Source organism: Colletes gigas, unplaced genomic scaffold (assembly GCF_013123115.1).
Source record: "Colletes gigas isolate AHSC1104 unplaced genomic scaffold, ASM1312311v1 Colletes_gigas_Sc00015, whole genome shotgun sequence".
In the NCBI taxonomy this organism is placed as follows: domain Eukaryota; kingdom Metazoa; phylum Arthropoda; class Insecta; order Hymenoptera; family Colletidae; genus Colletes; species Colletes gigas.
Genome location: NW_025106644.1, coordinates 5,534,705 through 5,550,669, shown reverse-complemented (window position 1 = coordinate 5,550,669; position 15,965 = coordinate 5,534,705). Strand labels below are relative to the sequence as shown.

Sequence of the window (15,965 nt, the reverse complement as noted above, 5' to 3'; positions counted from 1 at the left end):
AACTATTCCATCTCGTAATAGTAACGTTTTGCATCTGTGAAACGTTAGCAAAGGCGGGAAACAACTTGGTAATGCGATACATGCGATGTTCCATTATGCGTGGAACGTTCGAGATATCATTTGCTCGTTTCTAATTATAATTTCCCCTGAATCATAATTTATCTAAAAAAGGTTCGTATTTAATAAAAGCGTTCGATGGCAATTTCGAGATCGATGATACAAGCTCGAAACTGTCGTTCTAAGAATAATTTTCGATCGGGCACGTTTAATCGATGACGAACATATTTATTCTGGGATTTATTATACTCAAAGGTATCGAAGAATATAGCTGAAACGTTAAGAGAAAGACATGCATCGTCGATTTATTTAGAAATTGAACTCTTGACCCGAAGATAAACATCGATCGAAGAATATGTCGACTGGACGATAACGACCTCTGTGTGGCCCATGGTGTAACCATGCTCGGTAAAGCAGGACTGCCCGCGTTATCATCGATCGATGTAGATATATGCTGATGTCATTATGCATGCATAATCAAAAGGCGCCAAAATTTTGTACCGTTTCATCAGACTTTGCTATTTCTGAAATAGAAAATTTAACAAAAGGCTCTGAATAAAAATGAAGAAGCATTTAATATCCCCCAGGTATTATTTTTATTTTATATGACACATGTTTCATTTACTAAATATTAATTATATTTAACATTATTTACAGGAATGTACATATCTCGGTTGTTATAAACTGTAATTATTATTTCGACGTTGTAATTGGATAGAGGACCTTGTACGGATTGAGTATACCATTCGGGTCCATCATGTTCTTCAGATCGTGCATGAGCTCGATCTCTGAAGGCGTTCTGCTCATATGTAGATACTTCGTTTTCATGAATCCTATTCCATGTTCGGCGCTAACGCTGCCACGGAGGCTCGACACGTATTCGTAAATGAATGGCACCAATTGCGATGCTATATCAGCGTCGTACGACGGTATAGACACTTGCACGTGAATGTTCTCGTCGCCTAATATATAAACAAAAGAGAAAACGTAAGTTGCAACCGTTTGGTCGTTGCAAATTACATGGAAAATACAATTTCTCACCCATGTGCCCGTAACCGCCGATCGTTATGATGCGTGGATCGCGCAATCGTTCCTTGAGCACCTCGACCACCTTGTAGAAAGACAGAAGAGGCACCGAGATGTCGTATTTGAACACGTAACCGTCGTGCAGTACAGCTTCGCTGATGCACTCTCTGAGCATCCATATGTTCTGGAAAAAAAAGGGGGGAAATTCTTCGATCATTGCACAGACAGGGTTCCTATTAAGTTCTCCAGTGAATTTTGGGATCTCTGAGTTGGGTCTGAAGGGTTTCAGGAATTTCTACTAACTTTTACTTTTGCAGGGTCCGAGGTTAGAGTACCGTCTTCGATCATGCCCTCGGCGAGTGATTTCTCCACGAAGGACGCGAGCTTCTCCTCGTCGTGGGCCATGTTGCTCCCGGAAGTCTCCAGGAGAACGTAGAAATCGTGGCCATCGGGTTTCGTGGTCAACGGGCTCTTCAAATCGTGCACCTTGATCGGGAGGTTGAAACACTTCTTGTCCATCATCTCGAACGAGGACAGAATCTCTCCTAACTCGCTCTTGGCCAGTTTCAGCGTCTTCAGCACCTTGTCGAAGCTGTCCAGCCCTGCAATAGTCGGTGGAAGCAGAGGTTCGATGATCTTAAAATCAAGATGGCCACAGGGGGATGCTTCGTACCTAGAAACGCAACGTTTATGGCTTTGGGAAGAGGTGGACACTGGATGGCGACCTTCGTCACGATACCCAGGGTTCCTTCCGAGCCAATGAACAGGTGCTTCAAATGGTACCCGGTATTGTTCTTCTTCAGCGTGTTCAAGCAATCCACCACGTCCCCGTTCGCCTTCACCTGAAAGAACCTGACTCGAAACCGGGGCAATCGGTAGACAAAGACACTGTATCATCCTCAGAACTCACGGCCTCCAATCCCAGAATGTTTCCATGCAGGTTGCCGTAACGCAACAGCCTCAAACCGCCAGCATTCGTTGACACGCAACCACCGATGAGGCAACTGCCTTTAGCGCCTAGATCTAGAGGCATCATCAAGTCTACGGTCGCCAAATGATTCTCCAGGTCCTCCAGCACACAGCCAGCCTCGCAGGTCAACACACCTGACGCGCACGACGATTCGTGAAACAAAAGAAGTTGAGGGAACTCGTTCGATTCCGGTACTCGCGATTACGCAAGACACCTCTGCTAATATTATGTCTCTGCTACCAGGTTACGGCCTCGTCTTCCTTACCAACCTGCCAGCTCGTTCGTTTCGATGATTTTGTTCATGAGTTTCATGGAAATAACGATCTCGTCGAACACCGGCACGCTGCCACCCACGAGTCCAGTGTTACCGCTTTGGGGACACACGGCCAACCGATTGTCGTTGCAATATTTCAGGATGGCGGACACCTCCTCGGTTGTTTTTGGCTTCAAAACCAAGTTACTCTTACCTGAAAGTGTAATCCTTTCGTGAATCGACGGGATCTTGTCCCCTAAGCGGACCAAGATCGAATTTGGCGCGATCCAAAATGGAGATCCCGCTGGCAATATTCTAACGTTGAAGTTCAATGCGACACGATGGTTTCAAGCTTCTGAAATTGCTATTCTAATAAAGCTTCCACTCCAGAAGTGTACACTGAACATTTCATTTGACAAAAGAAACGGAGTTGAAGTCGCCTGGCTCGCTAGAAAAGAAGCTGTTGCGTTCGCCTATGAGTCATACAATTATTTACATAGCTAATTCGCGTGCCAAGTTCGATCTCGCGATATAGATCCCTGTTTACCTCTGACGATTTTCAGGTAATCTACGTTGTAATTCTCGCAGTCCTCCGGGTTCGAGATGACCCTCTGCCGACCGAGCAAACCGTCGAAGAACGTCGCGTGCTGGTCGGAGATCCTGGCGTAAGGACCTCGTTGCACCTTGTACCTGTCGCACGTGTAATCCGACTTCACGTTCGACGAGATCGAGCGGAATCTCGAGGCGTTGCGACACGCACGAAACGGGACGCGCGACAACATGTTCTGCGGAAGATATTTTTTTTGTTTTTTTTTTAAATTCGAGGACCGCGACGGAGCCTTCCTTCGCCGTCGTCGATTTTCCCGACGCGAGCGGGAGATCTGTTCGTCGCGAAGGACGCTTCCTTCGAGATTAATTGCTCGACCGTATCTATCTCTCGTCGCTCTTTAAGTTTTCCAATAAAACGAGTCCTCGTCGGCCTTTATATCAGCGTTTCGGGATAAGTTTAGGCGTCCGTAGGTATTTTCGTACGCGGGCCAGAGATCCCGCGGCGAGCATTTCCTAATTGAGACGTGACATTTACGTAACGCAAAACGTGTCTATGTCATCCTAATATATTACATATCGTTTTGCAGATTGGTTCGGAAAGGGGACCCCAGGACTCGACTCGAAACACAACGAGACTGTGTCGTACGATCCCGAAATGTCTGGGCGGCCATTGTCGTGCAATGCCTCCGAATCGGTAGCGTGAATTTCCACCTCGTGATATCGAGATCGTGACACGATATCAAGGAACACGCGGATATGATCCTGAACATGGGAGAAAAAAAGAGTTTTGGGCGAAGGGGACTGGCTGACCGACAAGAAAAATGGAAGAAAATTTCGTGGCTGGCCGGAACGATCGTCATCGCATGCCGAGGACCAGGCGTGGCGTAATTACTGGTGCCCCCGGCTGCTTCCATTTTCTACACGCTAATTCGCCTCCCGATGTCCGATCGACGGACATCGAATATTATAATCCACGGTGAATCTTGATGGGGCAACTCCCCTCCTCCTCCTCCGCCTTCTTGTGCCGTCGGCCCCCCCTCCCCTCCCCGCCGACCCCCAATCGCGCTGTCGTTCAAGAGGATTCGCGAGGAGGCGACGCGTGGTTGAATTACGATCCCCGCGAAGCGGTGGGGAAAATAAGGTCAGGGGTGGAGGGGTCGAAAGAGCGACGAGAAGAGTTGGGCCAAGAAAGAGGGCAAATCGACGACGGAGATGCAAATCGGGCGAGGGGAAAGGGGGAAGAGGACAGCGCGAATGGAAAACAGAGAAGCCAAGAAGAGATTGGAGTGGGAAGGGGACCAATCGTCGCGACGACTGAAACACTCTGTGTCTCCATCTCCTTCACCCTCTGTATACGTACGAGAGTTTCCTACACATCGAAACGCGCGTGTATCTGTGTACACACACCTATCTCGATCGATGTACGTACACGTACGCCACGGATATTCCGTGTAGTGGTGAGCCTGACACATGGAAACCCTCGTACCAACACAAAGGATGTATCGTGCACGTATAGGGAGACGGACGTTCGATATAGATATGAGAGGCCGCTATATTGAAGCGCAGAGGCAGGCAGGATACGTAGCGGCGAGTTTCCAAGGAAGAACGCATGCGCGACACCGCCACGGAGCGAAGCTAATTTCTCAGTGGCGGCTCGAATCATTAACTTGTTACCTTGGCAACCCCGGTCGACCTAAACCATTGGTTGTCGCTTTCCCCCACTTCCCCTTCGCACGCTCTATCGGTCGAACAACAAACTACACACGCCGCCACGCTCCTTTCCGCGGGATATCGTACTTTTCCCTAACCTCGCGCGATTTGGACTATACACTGTCCGTGTACCTCTGGGCACACACATTAATGCACGAACCGATATATACGGATATGCATGTCAGAGGCACATGCCACCGTAGGGACGTGGTTGCTGGGATTGGCGCGGCCACGACTCTTCCTACCCTTGGCACGAAACATCCTACCGTCTTGCTTCTTTGTCGAAATCCATGACCGGTATTGGAAGATGACCGATAAATCGGTTCCGTTTTGCTCTTTACGCTCGATCTTTTTTCGAATGTTTCACTCCGGCAGGTAGTATTTTATACCAATGCAGATTTTTATACCAGCCACTAGGCTATACAATATTTTCCAAAAAAAAAAAGAAATCACTCTCCTTTCATATCTATAAAGAATAATTATAAAAGAATTGCAAATTGATAACAGACCAAATAAATGATAATTGTTTCAGAGCAACTGGAATCGATCATGGATGATAGTAGAAGAGATCCTGAACTGGTAATCGATACAAATTAAAAATCATTTTTCCCACAATGTAAGCTATACTTTGAGTATTTTAAGTATGCTATTCAAATTGTAATTCTACCGATTCATGATTCAGGATGCAGAGTACAGCGAATTCCAGCGCGCAAACGAGTGCCGCTTTGGTTTTTCGATTAAAAAAATACTGGACATACTCTATATGGATTGGATAAGAATGCAATACAGTACCAAAGGAGAAATCGCAAATAAAATTGCATTACGGGGTTTTGAACAGGACAGTATAAGACTCAACTTAGAAACAGCTGTGCCAGGGACGTGGCTAGCGATCGTGAAATTGGGTCGATAGGTACCGAGAATTAAGAAATTCTTGTTTGAAGTAATTTTTAAATATTGGTAATTAGGTATGTGAACATCGGTATACGATAAAAATATTCAATCTCATTTCGTTCACTTTACCCACATTTTTTTGTTCTCGTGAAATATCTTCAGAACGATGCAAGATATTAAAAAGAAAGATTAAACAAAAGTTACATAAAAAAAATAACTTCAAAAGCATGAATTGAAAGATGCAACTTTTGTTTAACCATTTTTTGTGGAAACATTCCACAAGAAAGAAAAATCTACGTTTGTATCAATTATTTTCTACTCGTATAACGTTTCAAAATTTCTCAAATTTTTAAAGAATCTAAAATCTATTTAAATTGCAAAACCATTAAATCGAGATTCGACCACTCGATGGAAATACCAAATAATCAGACTTTGAATTTAAATATGCGAACGTATCTTCGAAACGTATAAAAATATTAGTACAAATATACGGTAGAATTATATAAAGTTATTTAAAGTATCGATAATTTTCAGCCAGTGGTTCCTGTGCATCGCTACGCAAAGAGGAAAGTCCAGTGATATGATCGAATGCGTTGCTACGGGGCGATGAGGAGATTTTATTCGTCCCTGATGGTATCGTGAAGCTATAATGCGAAATATTCTGCGGACTCTACGCGCGTATACGTGCACGAAAGGACGCACGAGTGTGGTGGTGAGCGTAAAGAGTGTGCCTGAAGTAAGAGTATGAGTACCGTTACGGGGCATGCGCCCGCAGCCACCATATCCAATGGCCCCGCCTTTCACGGTGCAAACGATGCCTTTGGGATTTGTCCTCCCTGGACCAATGGGCGAACGAGGTTGCCATACGCGACGGGAGAGGTGAGGTTATACGAGTCGAAATGGAGGGGAGCAGACAGGAAGAAGGGGGGCGCGGCAAGGGGGAACGAAGAGAAGCGAGGGGTTCTGTGGATCGTGTGGGAGCAGGGAGGCAGACAACGAATGCGACTACGAATGCTTACGAAACCTCGCGACGTCAACGTATAACAAAACTCTGTTTAAAATACCTATAGTGTTTTTTTTAAAGACGTACGAAAGACAAAGGTGCACGATAGAAAGTTTGGTCTAACTGACGGTAGAATCGGTGCGGTGACAGTATCTACGGCGTGTTCGAAAACGTGATAGGTGTGACTGCGCAGTCGCCATGTGAGTACCTGAACAAGTATCCGAAACTCCATGCAATGTTGTGTGCCTTCGATATTTTTAGTTACCCCGTAGAACCGTGTCGCCGGTATTTCGTTCGCTAATACAATGTACACGACTCAGTGATGCTAGACGATCGCCGATCAAAACACGAATTACAGAACACACTGTGCATTATGTCCCGCCGGATCTTCGAACGTGCTTTATTTTGTAATCCAATATGTCGGCGTTAGAGACGCTATTCTGTATTCAACGAGATAGAATTCCACGGCTTGGCATGCTACAGTTCCTCGGCGAACGAGTACAATCGTACGAACACTTCCCGAAGAACCGCGTGTGTTGTTATTATCATCATCGCCGTTATTACCATTATGGCGAAATCCATGTTGTCAACCGCCCCCTAGCACGGTTGCTTCTCCCCTTCTCTTATTTTTCTCTCCCCCTTCAACCCGCCTTTCAATCGTATTTCCCGCTCAGAGTGAACTCTCCCCCTTTCCCTTCGTACCCCCTTGTCCGTTTACTAATTATGGTGGTGCTGGCGGGACGACATTTTGTTCTTTCTACTTCAATCTCAAGATGGATCATGTGTTTTCGATTCGTCGATACTTCGATGCTTTTATGCGGGCACAGGTCTCTTCTTTACCATTCGAGACGCGTTCCAACTTTTTTGAACTTGACTCACATCTTTTGAAATCCTGTTTCACTTCTTGCATGCATTTCTCGGTGAACTGATTCCCGCATGAAAGCAAATCACGCAACATAACAACAAATAAGTCTTCTTTTTTGCGTTATCTTTTTTTTCAATGCACCGTTGACTACCGAATTCGATAAGAAATATTATTATGATCTGTAATCCCTACAACTTATGAAAAACATGCTGCTCAAAATTTTCCATAAACCGATTCAAGAGAACTGCATTTTTAACCAAAAGTAATAGGTTATATGATCCTCAAAATCAATTTTGGCTTCAGCATACTACTGTTTTCTATATTTTTTAAGTTTAAGAAGTGGTGATTAATCAACCACAAACAAATATAGTACTATCTCATGAAATACACCAAATCGAATACGCAAAATTAGTGTTTTGCTATAGCTGTTGTATCCGAGTATTCGTCGTAGCAATTGTTTCATTTCGTCAAAACATATGTTTTCATAGCTGTTGATCACTTCGATAAATGGTTTAATGAGTTCCTTAACAGCAATTATCGCGTCTTAGCAACTCTAATGATTGTAAATATTACTTGCGGTCTAGTTTTTAAGGTTAGCATGCCCAAAGTGCAAAGTGTTACAAAAATCTGGTATATGAAATGTATCGATAGTAATTATTGTAATATTTACCATATACCAATAGAATCGCTGATAATTATTTATAAAACTTCATACTCTGTTTACGATAGACCACATGTTTCGGTATAAAAGCACACAAAGTATTGCATGTTGAACTTTACAAACGTCCGTGAACTTGAATCAATGAGTTTTTATATATCGAATAACAAAAAACAATTGTTTTGATATACTTACATTGTTAACGAATACTTTCCACTTTGTACAACTCACTTTTACACTTTTTTTTAAAATCGTTCAAGTAACAATGGTTTGGCGAAAATCGAATTTAAATTCGCGATATTCCACGTGTATCCAAAATATTAAGGTTATGACCAATAAACATGTTATGCTTGATGCCTCATGCAATTTTTGTACGAATCTGTACAAAATTGTTTACGAATCTGTACAAAACACACATCATATATGAAACGACAACTATCGCAAATAAATAGTTTATTCAATTTATATTAATTGTGATCAATATAAATATATCTTTTGTGTATAATGGAACAACATTTTTAACAGAATAACAATACTTCTTTCAGGTGCAGCAAGTTGAAAAGATTAAAAGTGATATTTTAACACAAAATACCTATATACAATGGCAAGAAAAAAAGACATTAAATTGCTAATAATTTAATAGTGGAAAGAATACTTCTTTTTCTAAAGGAAGTTTAACTTCAAATAATAAAAAGGTATCGAAAAACATGACAGATGTTAAGCCGATTGGAATCTCTCAAAATCAACCGCAACAGACACAGCAACAGCAGCCACAGCAGCAGCAACAACCACAACAGCAACAGCAACAATCGCAGCAGCAGCAGCAGCCACAGCAGCAAATGATGATTGCAACCCATGATATTCAACAACAACAAAATGTACAGCAACAACAGCAGCATGTTCAACAGCAACAACAGTCTCAGCAGCAGCAAGTACAGCAACAACAACAACAGGCACAGCAACAAGTACAATCTCAACAAGTTCAGCCACAACAGCAGATTCAGCAGCAAGTACAGTCGCAACAGCAAATGCAAGTTCAGCAACAGGTTCAACAACAAGTGCAACAACACGTCCAACAACAGCAACAGCAGCAGCAGCAGCAACAGTCTCAGCAACAGCAATCTAATAATGGACAGCATAATGTTGTTCCTGCTCAAGTTCAAGTACAGCCACAGGTAGCAGCAATTATGCCTCAACAACAGGTAAAAATTTACTTTATAACAACTATGCGGACTAGTGGGAGCAACGTAGTATTCTAAATGGCAGCATTTGCAGAAACATTCTATCGCTAATCGTCCACGTATTTTAAGCAATAAAATCTACATACTTGTATAATTATAATAAAATATTATAGGGTGCTGTTGCAGTATCAATGCAACAGCATCAGCAGCAGGGGGGTGTATCTATGACCTTGTCCGGACAACAAGGAGCAACCACTATAACAACTATGGCTGCACATCCTCAAGCGGTACAAGTTATTCAGCAACCCATGCAAAACCAAGCATATCATTTACAACAACTTTATAATACTCAAGGAACCCCCTTACTGATGCCAGGGAACTTAGCTCTTCATCCCGCAGGAATCAATCCTTCCTCTATACAGGTATCTAAACATACTCATGATGTTTTAGTCTTTAAAAAAATACAAATCCTTTTCCAAGTCGGATACTTTACAGGTTATAACGGCTGGAAAGCCATTTCAGTCCGCTGCTCAACTTACACCTCACATGTTGACTACTGCGTCAACGCCGGGTCAAGGCGGAGGTCACCCCGCGGGTGGAACTACTAAAGTACAAGGATTTCCTACGGGTTACTTACCAGTACCTACTTCCGCTACACCTGGTGCAGGACAGACTTTAGTATTTGGTCAACTAGGTGTACTAGGTTCTCCACAACCTCCATCCTTACAGCAGCAACAACAACAACAGTCCGCAAACAAACAGGATCAAGTACAAAAGGTATTAAAACATATTATTTTGATTTCATGAATTCATGTTACATGTATTTTTCTTCCTGAAATGTTTAGTATACTACATGTACCGCGGCTCAGCAATCCGGCGGAAGAGGCGGTATGCAATTTGCTCCTTGGCAATTTACACCGCAAGTTGCTTGGACAGGGATCCAACCACCAGCACTTCTTACTAACCAAATATTTATTAGAGGTCCTACTCAACCCGATATGTTCATACAAAGTCCACAGCCAATCCAAGCTCATAATGGTTAGTTTAATATGACGTTACGTGTTAAATAAGATTTGTAATTTTCTAAAAATTAATTCGTTGTCGCGATTCACATAGCACTGGCTACGCAACAACAAATCCAAGGGGTGCAACAAATTGCTGCGGCTAGTGCCAAACCAAAGGTAATGGATATGCAACAACAACAACAGCAACAGGGTAAGCAAAGCACTGGTGGACAACGACCGTTGAGTATTTTGCCGTCCTCTCTACAAGCGGTACAAGCTGCTAATATACGAGCTGCCAGTTCCGTTTCTACGCAAACCGTTCATGGAGTACAAGCCACGGTATATGCACAGGTTACTATAGTTAAAGTAACAGTTGGAAGAACGATTTCAACTGCTGCGATTGTCGTGTCGCGTGAACACATATCGAAATTCATTTTTCTTTTCGCATAATGAAGAAGAAGTGTTTTTTTTTTGTGTTTTATAACTTAGAGCGGAAAAGGGAGCGGTAGTAGCGGTAAAGGTCGTGGTAAACCATTGCAATCGCCGCAACAACCGCAGCAACAGTCCCAGCAAGCTATGCAACAACAACATCAACAGGTTTTTATTCAACAGAAACAGCACACGCAGCAGCAACAGCAGATGCAACAGCAGTATCAACAACCACAAGTCCAAACATCGCAACAGCAAATACAACCTAAACCAATAATGAGTGAGTTTACGTTCCATATGTCGTCGATAATAATCTTTTAAATAGGTTTTCAAATGTTTAAGATACACTTTATCTCCATAGCGAACATGACTCTACAGCAGCAACAGCAATCTGGTGTGGTTCTCGGTGGAGAACGCCCGATTATGCCTGTGGTATCTGTAGGCGGTGTTGGTGTTGGAGTTGGAGTTGCTACTACGTCTCAAATGAGTCAAGTACAACAATCATCAATGTCTAACGTACAACAATTACCATTACAGGTAATACAAGTTTTTTCTTCTTTTTAACGAACATCTAATTGGGTAATCTAATATCAATATAATATATAATACTTCTTAGGCGATCAATTCGACAATAATTGGTAGTCAAATAGTTAGCGGGACGTCACAGGTCCAAACGATGTCTATGGTGAATCAGTTAACAGATCAAACACACGATAGTAGTAATTCCACCATAATGATCACATCGCCTGATCGTAATCACCAAGCCGAATGTACCTTAGTATTACCATCCACTACGAACACCCCAGTCACAAACGAAGAAAATTCTAAATTAATTTTGAAAAAGGAAGAACCAATGCCCGTTACGATAGAAGAAATTGCAGTAGCTCAACCAGAAGTAACAGGTTTGTCCATAATAGTAATTAATAGATACGATAAATATACTGCATGTGTATATTTGTCCTGTATGTAAAGTTTCCTCGTATAAATATTTTTACATAGACGGGGACCAATGTAAGATAGTTCTTAAAGATGACGAGAGTTTGTCTATAAAGTCGGAAGAGAAATCGTGTAACAATCCTTTAGCTGGATTGGCGAACACAATTAATTCTATTACAAACGGTGTTAACAACGAAGAATCTGTAACAATTCCTGTGTCTGTACCAGTTACTGCGAACAGTAAACATGTGCCTCCAAAAGCAATGGTCAAACCACAAGTCCTCACACACGTAATCGAAGGCTTTGTTATACAAGAAGGTATAAATTTAATTGATTCTATATATTATTACGTTTACGAATTATTGTGTTTACTCTTATAAGTATGTTTACTACAGCGTCTGAACCATTTGCTGTTAATCGAACGTCATTAAATAACGCAGTCAATCAGGATACAAGTAATATTTTAAATCGTAATAATTCATCAGAGAAAGAGAACCATGAAGAACCACCAAGTAAGACTATAGAAAATTAGTATATTCTATACACATACGATGAAAACATAAAACATCTTAAACGTAATAATTCGTTAAAGGGAAAAAGCACGCGCCTAATTATCCCAGTGACGAGGACGGAAGTAATGCTCAAAGTGGAAAATGCGAATCATGTGGTACCTTAGTGGACGAGCAGAATATTAAGTTTAAAAAAGAAAAGCGATTTTGTTCCTCCGGCTGCGCGAAGAGGTTTGTAAATGCATTATTTCTTCAATTATTTGTTGTGTTTGCATGAAAGTAATACCGATAACGTAAAAAACTATAGATGAATACCAGTGTGCAAAACTAATTTATAATAAATTACTAACATTTTCAACATTATTATCATAAGTTATGAATCAAACAGCAAAAAACGTGAAATGAGAGATCGCGACGGTACCGAGAAACAGTGGACTGAATTGATAGAGACTGAATCGAAAAACGTTGACGGAGACATGAAAAAGAATGGGGAAGAAAAGTTATTGTCCACTACTACCACTTCCTCTATTGACGATACACTGCCAAAAATTAATCCCGTGAAATGGACGGTAAGAATACGAGTCGTATGAATTTCTTAAACTGAAATATCTTTACATTAAAACACTCGGGCCCATTCAGACCCCACTTTAAACGAAAGCGCTCGCTTCTTCGATACTTACGATTACGATACTTCGATACTTCGATATCGAAACAAACATGGCGCCGAGGACGCTTCGTCTAGATTCTAGAACATTCTGTGGGACATTGAAAGGTTAAGTCGTATTCTGTTATTTGAACGTGTTTTAACATTTTCCAATTATTTCTAAGAAGAAAGAACAATCTTCGGAAGATAAAGAAGTTCTTCGCGAGCTGATAGGTATTGAAGGTTATCGTGGTAGTGAAATTTTGTCTGATCTAACCTAGAACCAGAAGATTGTCGAAGTGACGAATATCATATTGTAGAATCGGATAAAACTCTAGAAATAATCAATTATGTATAACGTAATGCGAGCTTAGATTGGGGTCCCCGATTGTTGTCCGAGCGTTGATAGAACAAAGTGAGAATATTTTACATTTTACGCAGGTCGGTGAGGTATGTGATTTTATTCGCGGGTTACCGGGTTGTGCTGACTATGCAGAAGATTTCGCGATCCAAGAAATAGATGGGCAAGCGCTTATGTTACTTAAAGAGGACCACCTTATGTCAGCCATGAGCATCAAATTAGGTCCTGCGTTAAAAATCGTAGCCAGAATCGATTCAATGCGAGTAGAGTCGCTATCAAATTCTAATCCCACATCTAATAATTCGTAAACATTTACTGCTTGAGATTTTTGTCTTCAGAATTTCAAGTTGCAGCCTATGGGCTACAGGGTTTGTGCAAGTATTTGATCGGATTGTAGATTTAAGATTTCTAAGAAAAACATACGATGTTTTTTTTATGAAAATACAATGTTTTTGTATTTTTTTTTCCATTTAATTTTCATAAAAGTTTATTTCCTCCTTCGAGTAGGACAACGTATTGATTACTAAGTTATAGTATTTCAAAGTGTACTGATATGATTTAAAGATCGATCTATGTAAGACTAATTCTAAGTTTCGTACTATTTCCTAGTATATCATATGGCTATATCGATATTTCAAATAAAAGCGTAGCTTTCATTATTTTATTTTAATGTACCATACTGGCAATATACATATACGTAATTATACATCCTTTGATAAGTCTTACACCGATTGATTTTTATAAATGTAAATAAAAATCAAGTTTAGTTCTGTATTTTTTATTTTGAAATGTATGTACATTGCATTTAGGAACTTTTTCTAAAATATTATTCTATGAGATATGGTTGACTAGAACTATCAAGAAACTGAGTACAAATTATGTCCATTACACAGAAAGAAAGAAAGAAAGAAGACGTTGTATATAAACTATCCGGCATATATACGATGTATTTTGTACTCGAAAATTACATTTGGGAGGTGTACAAAAATTATTGCCTTCTATAAGATTTACGATAATCCTGAAAGAAAATCCGGCATTTTTAAAACGTTAGCCTTTGTGATGAATAGTAATTTATGTGCGTGACAATTTCAAATTGAGATACGACATTTGACACAACACATTTAACACTATCGACCATGTACTTTGTAAATGTATCATGTGCACTCAACTTGCATACATGTAAATATTAAACATAAAATGTTTATTTAATATACAAATTTTATAACATGAAATTTTAGTTATTAACAGAAATTATCCTTCCATTTATAGTGATGTGCTTTAAGTTGAGTAATTATTCACTGTAAGTGCAAGAAAAATATATTTCTAACGTTTGTATAAAATGTGACATTGAGCAGGAAGCAGGACATTACTTTTAACTTTATATATTATCTCGTGAACGTCTACTATGAAACGTGTTCATCGAAATAGCAAAGATACCAATATGTTATTTATATTATTACTCGGTCTTTACGATTATGAATAATGTAAATATATCTATTCCTTAAGCATTTATTCGATAGGATTATTTAATTCTACATTCAATGATATATCATTCGGCAACTATTATAAAGAATTAAGTGTTTCAAAATTGAAAATGTTTTAACGAAGAATGTATTTGTATCTGTAACATGCACAATACCTTTATATTATAATCTGTACTTAATTTTTGTTTATAGTAAAAAATGCTGAAAAATTGTTTATAAAACGTATTTAGGTAAAAGTGCACTAATTACAAGAATACAACATAAAACGCATTTGTTCTATGTCAAATTTGAAAATCACTCAGGGCTTAATCTCACGATACACGTTTTTATACTCATTTGAAAGACACTACAGTAAGGGATATATACAATTGTGACTTCTTAAATAAAATAAATTTAAGAAAAAGCATAATATGCATTTCAAACTATGCTAAATATAATAACGCAGAAGAGTTTAAATTACAATACCTTCTTTTTTTTTAAAATATAAAAATTTTTGTAGTACAATTTGGCCAACAAAAATTCAAAATTCAATTGTTCATATTACTTGTAAAATTTTTATTAGAATCGCTATTCCACTACAACAAATGATACATATTCACTTGCATTTTAATCGCCTTAATTCGTTTGAATTTCTGCATCCTCTATGGGTCTTCCTTCGCGTAACATTTCTTCTAACGTTTTTGCTTGCAATTGTTTATGAATAGGACGTATATATCGAAAATATTCGTATACTTTATAACCTAGCACCGTGCTACCTACCAATGTAACAGCAATACAGACATTTACAAATCCTCTATGCAACTTATTTAAAATATATTCCTTGCTTTTGTATCTTGGCAACATGTTTTATTTAAGCAAGTAGTATTTAACGTCAAAATCTTCGAACGGTACTGAAAATATATTTAATAATTAAAATAAATAAAAACTGGTTCGTTGAAAAAGTAACGTTAGATAAATAGTGCTTCTAACCTTTCGTTATTATTTACGCACTTATAATTTTTATCCGTTAATTATGATGAGTACGAGTATATCTACAATCGTTTAAATATATTGTATTTAGTCCGATTATTTTTTAAATACTTTATATCCGAGGAAAAGGTAAATTTCACTCGTCTCTACTCGAGAACACAGATACCAAAAAGCCTGTTCGATTACTTCAATCTAACCTACAAAAAGTACTACATACATAGATATTATATAAACAATTTATTCTTTCGTGAACGCGATGATTTATCGAGCTGAATGGATCGCATTAAATTCAAATAGATTTAATGTAATGCAATTCACTTCAAAATTCATTCGTGTTCGATTGTTGTAAATATTAATTGAACACACGCATACTAATTCAAAAAATGACCGGTATGCCAACTAGGTAGAATTAATAATCATAAATTCATACTATGAATAATACATTCTTTGTTATAACGATTTAATTT

At 39.6% G+C, this 15,965-nt stretch overlaps 2 protein-coding genes across 8 annotated transcripts; one reads left to right on the top strand and one right to left on the bottom strand.

Moving 5' to 3' along the window:
• Positions 1–643: 643 nt before the first annotated feature.
• LOC122399993 (D-2-hydroxyglutarate dehydrogenase, mitochondrial) lies at positions 644–8,339 on the bottom strand. Of its 3 annotated transcripts, none has more exons than XM_043401148.1 (8): positions 8,178–8,339; positions 2,854–3,368; positions 2,323–2,520; positions 1,994–2,187; positions 1,757–1,925; positions 1,387–1,685; positions 1,099–1,267; positions 644–1,019 (listed from the first exon to the last, which is right to left on the bottom strand). In XM_043401148.1, the coding sequence occupies exons 2-8, from the start codon at positions 3,086–3,088 to the stop codon at positions 751–753; spliced, it is 1,533 nt and encodes a 510-aa protein (XP_043257083.1). In that variant the 5' UTR covers positions 3,089–3,368; positions 8,178–8,339; the 3' UTR covers positions 644–750. The 3 variants fall into 3 exon arrangements, with proteins under 3 accessions (XP_043257083.1, XP_043257082.1, XP_043257080.1); XM_043401147.1 differs by having other exon boundaries at positions 2,854–3,091; XM_043401145.1 differs by lacking the exon at positions 8,178–8,339 and adding an exon at positions 7,995–8,161 and having other exon boundaries at positions 2,854–3,091.
• LOC122399991 (polyhomeotic-proximal chromatin protein-like) lies at positions 6,000–14,879 on the top strand. Of its 5 annotated transcripts, none has more exons than XM_043401140.1 (14): positions 6,000–6,659; positions 8,528–9,184; positions 9,337–9,585; positions 9,659–9,940; positions 10,009–10,201; positions 10,280–10,518; positions 10,657–10,876; positions 10,958–11,133; positions 11,213–11,498; positions 11,596–11,850; positions 11,928–12,044; positions 12,125–12,272; positions 12,430–12,610; positions 13,126–14,879. In XM_043401140.1, exons 2-14 carry the CDS (start codon positions 8,690–8,692, stop codon positions 13,351–13,353), a joined length of 3,069 nt encoding a protein of 1,022 aa, XP_043257075.1. In that variant the 5' UTR covers positions 6,000–6,659; positions 8,528–8,689; the 3' UTR covers positions 13,354–14,879. The 5 variants fall into 5 exon arrangements, with proteins under 5 accessions (XP_043257075.1, XP_043257074.1, XP_043257078.1 ...); XM_043401139.1 differs by having other exon boundaries at positions 6,000–6,866; XM_043401143.1 differs by having other exon boundaries at positions 6,001–6,866; positions 10,280–10,506; positions 13,126–14,878.
• The last annotated feature ends 1,086 nt before the right edge of the window (positions 14,880–15,965 follow it).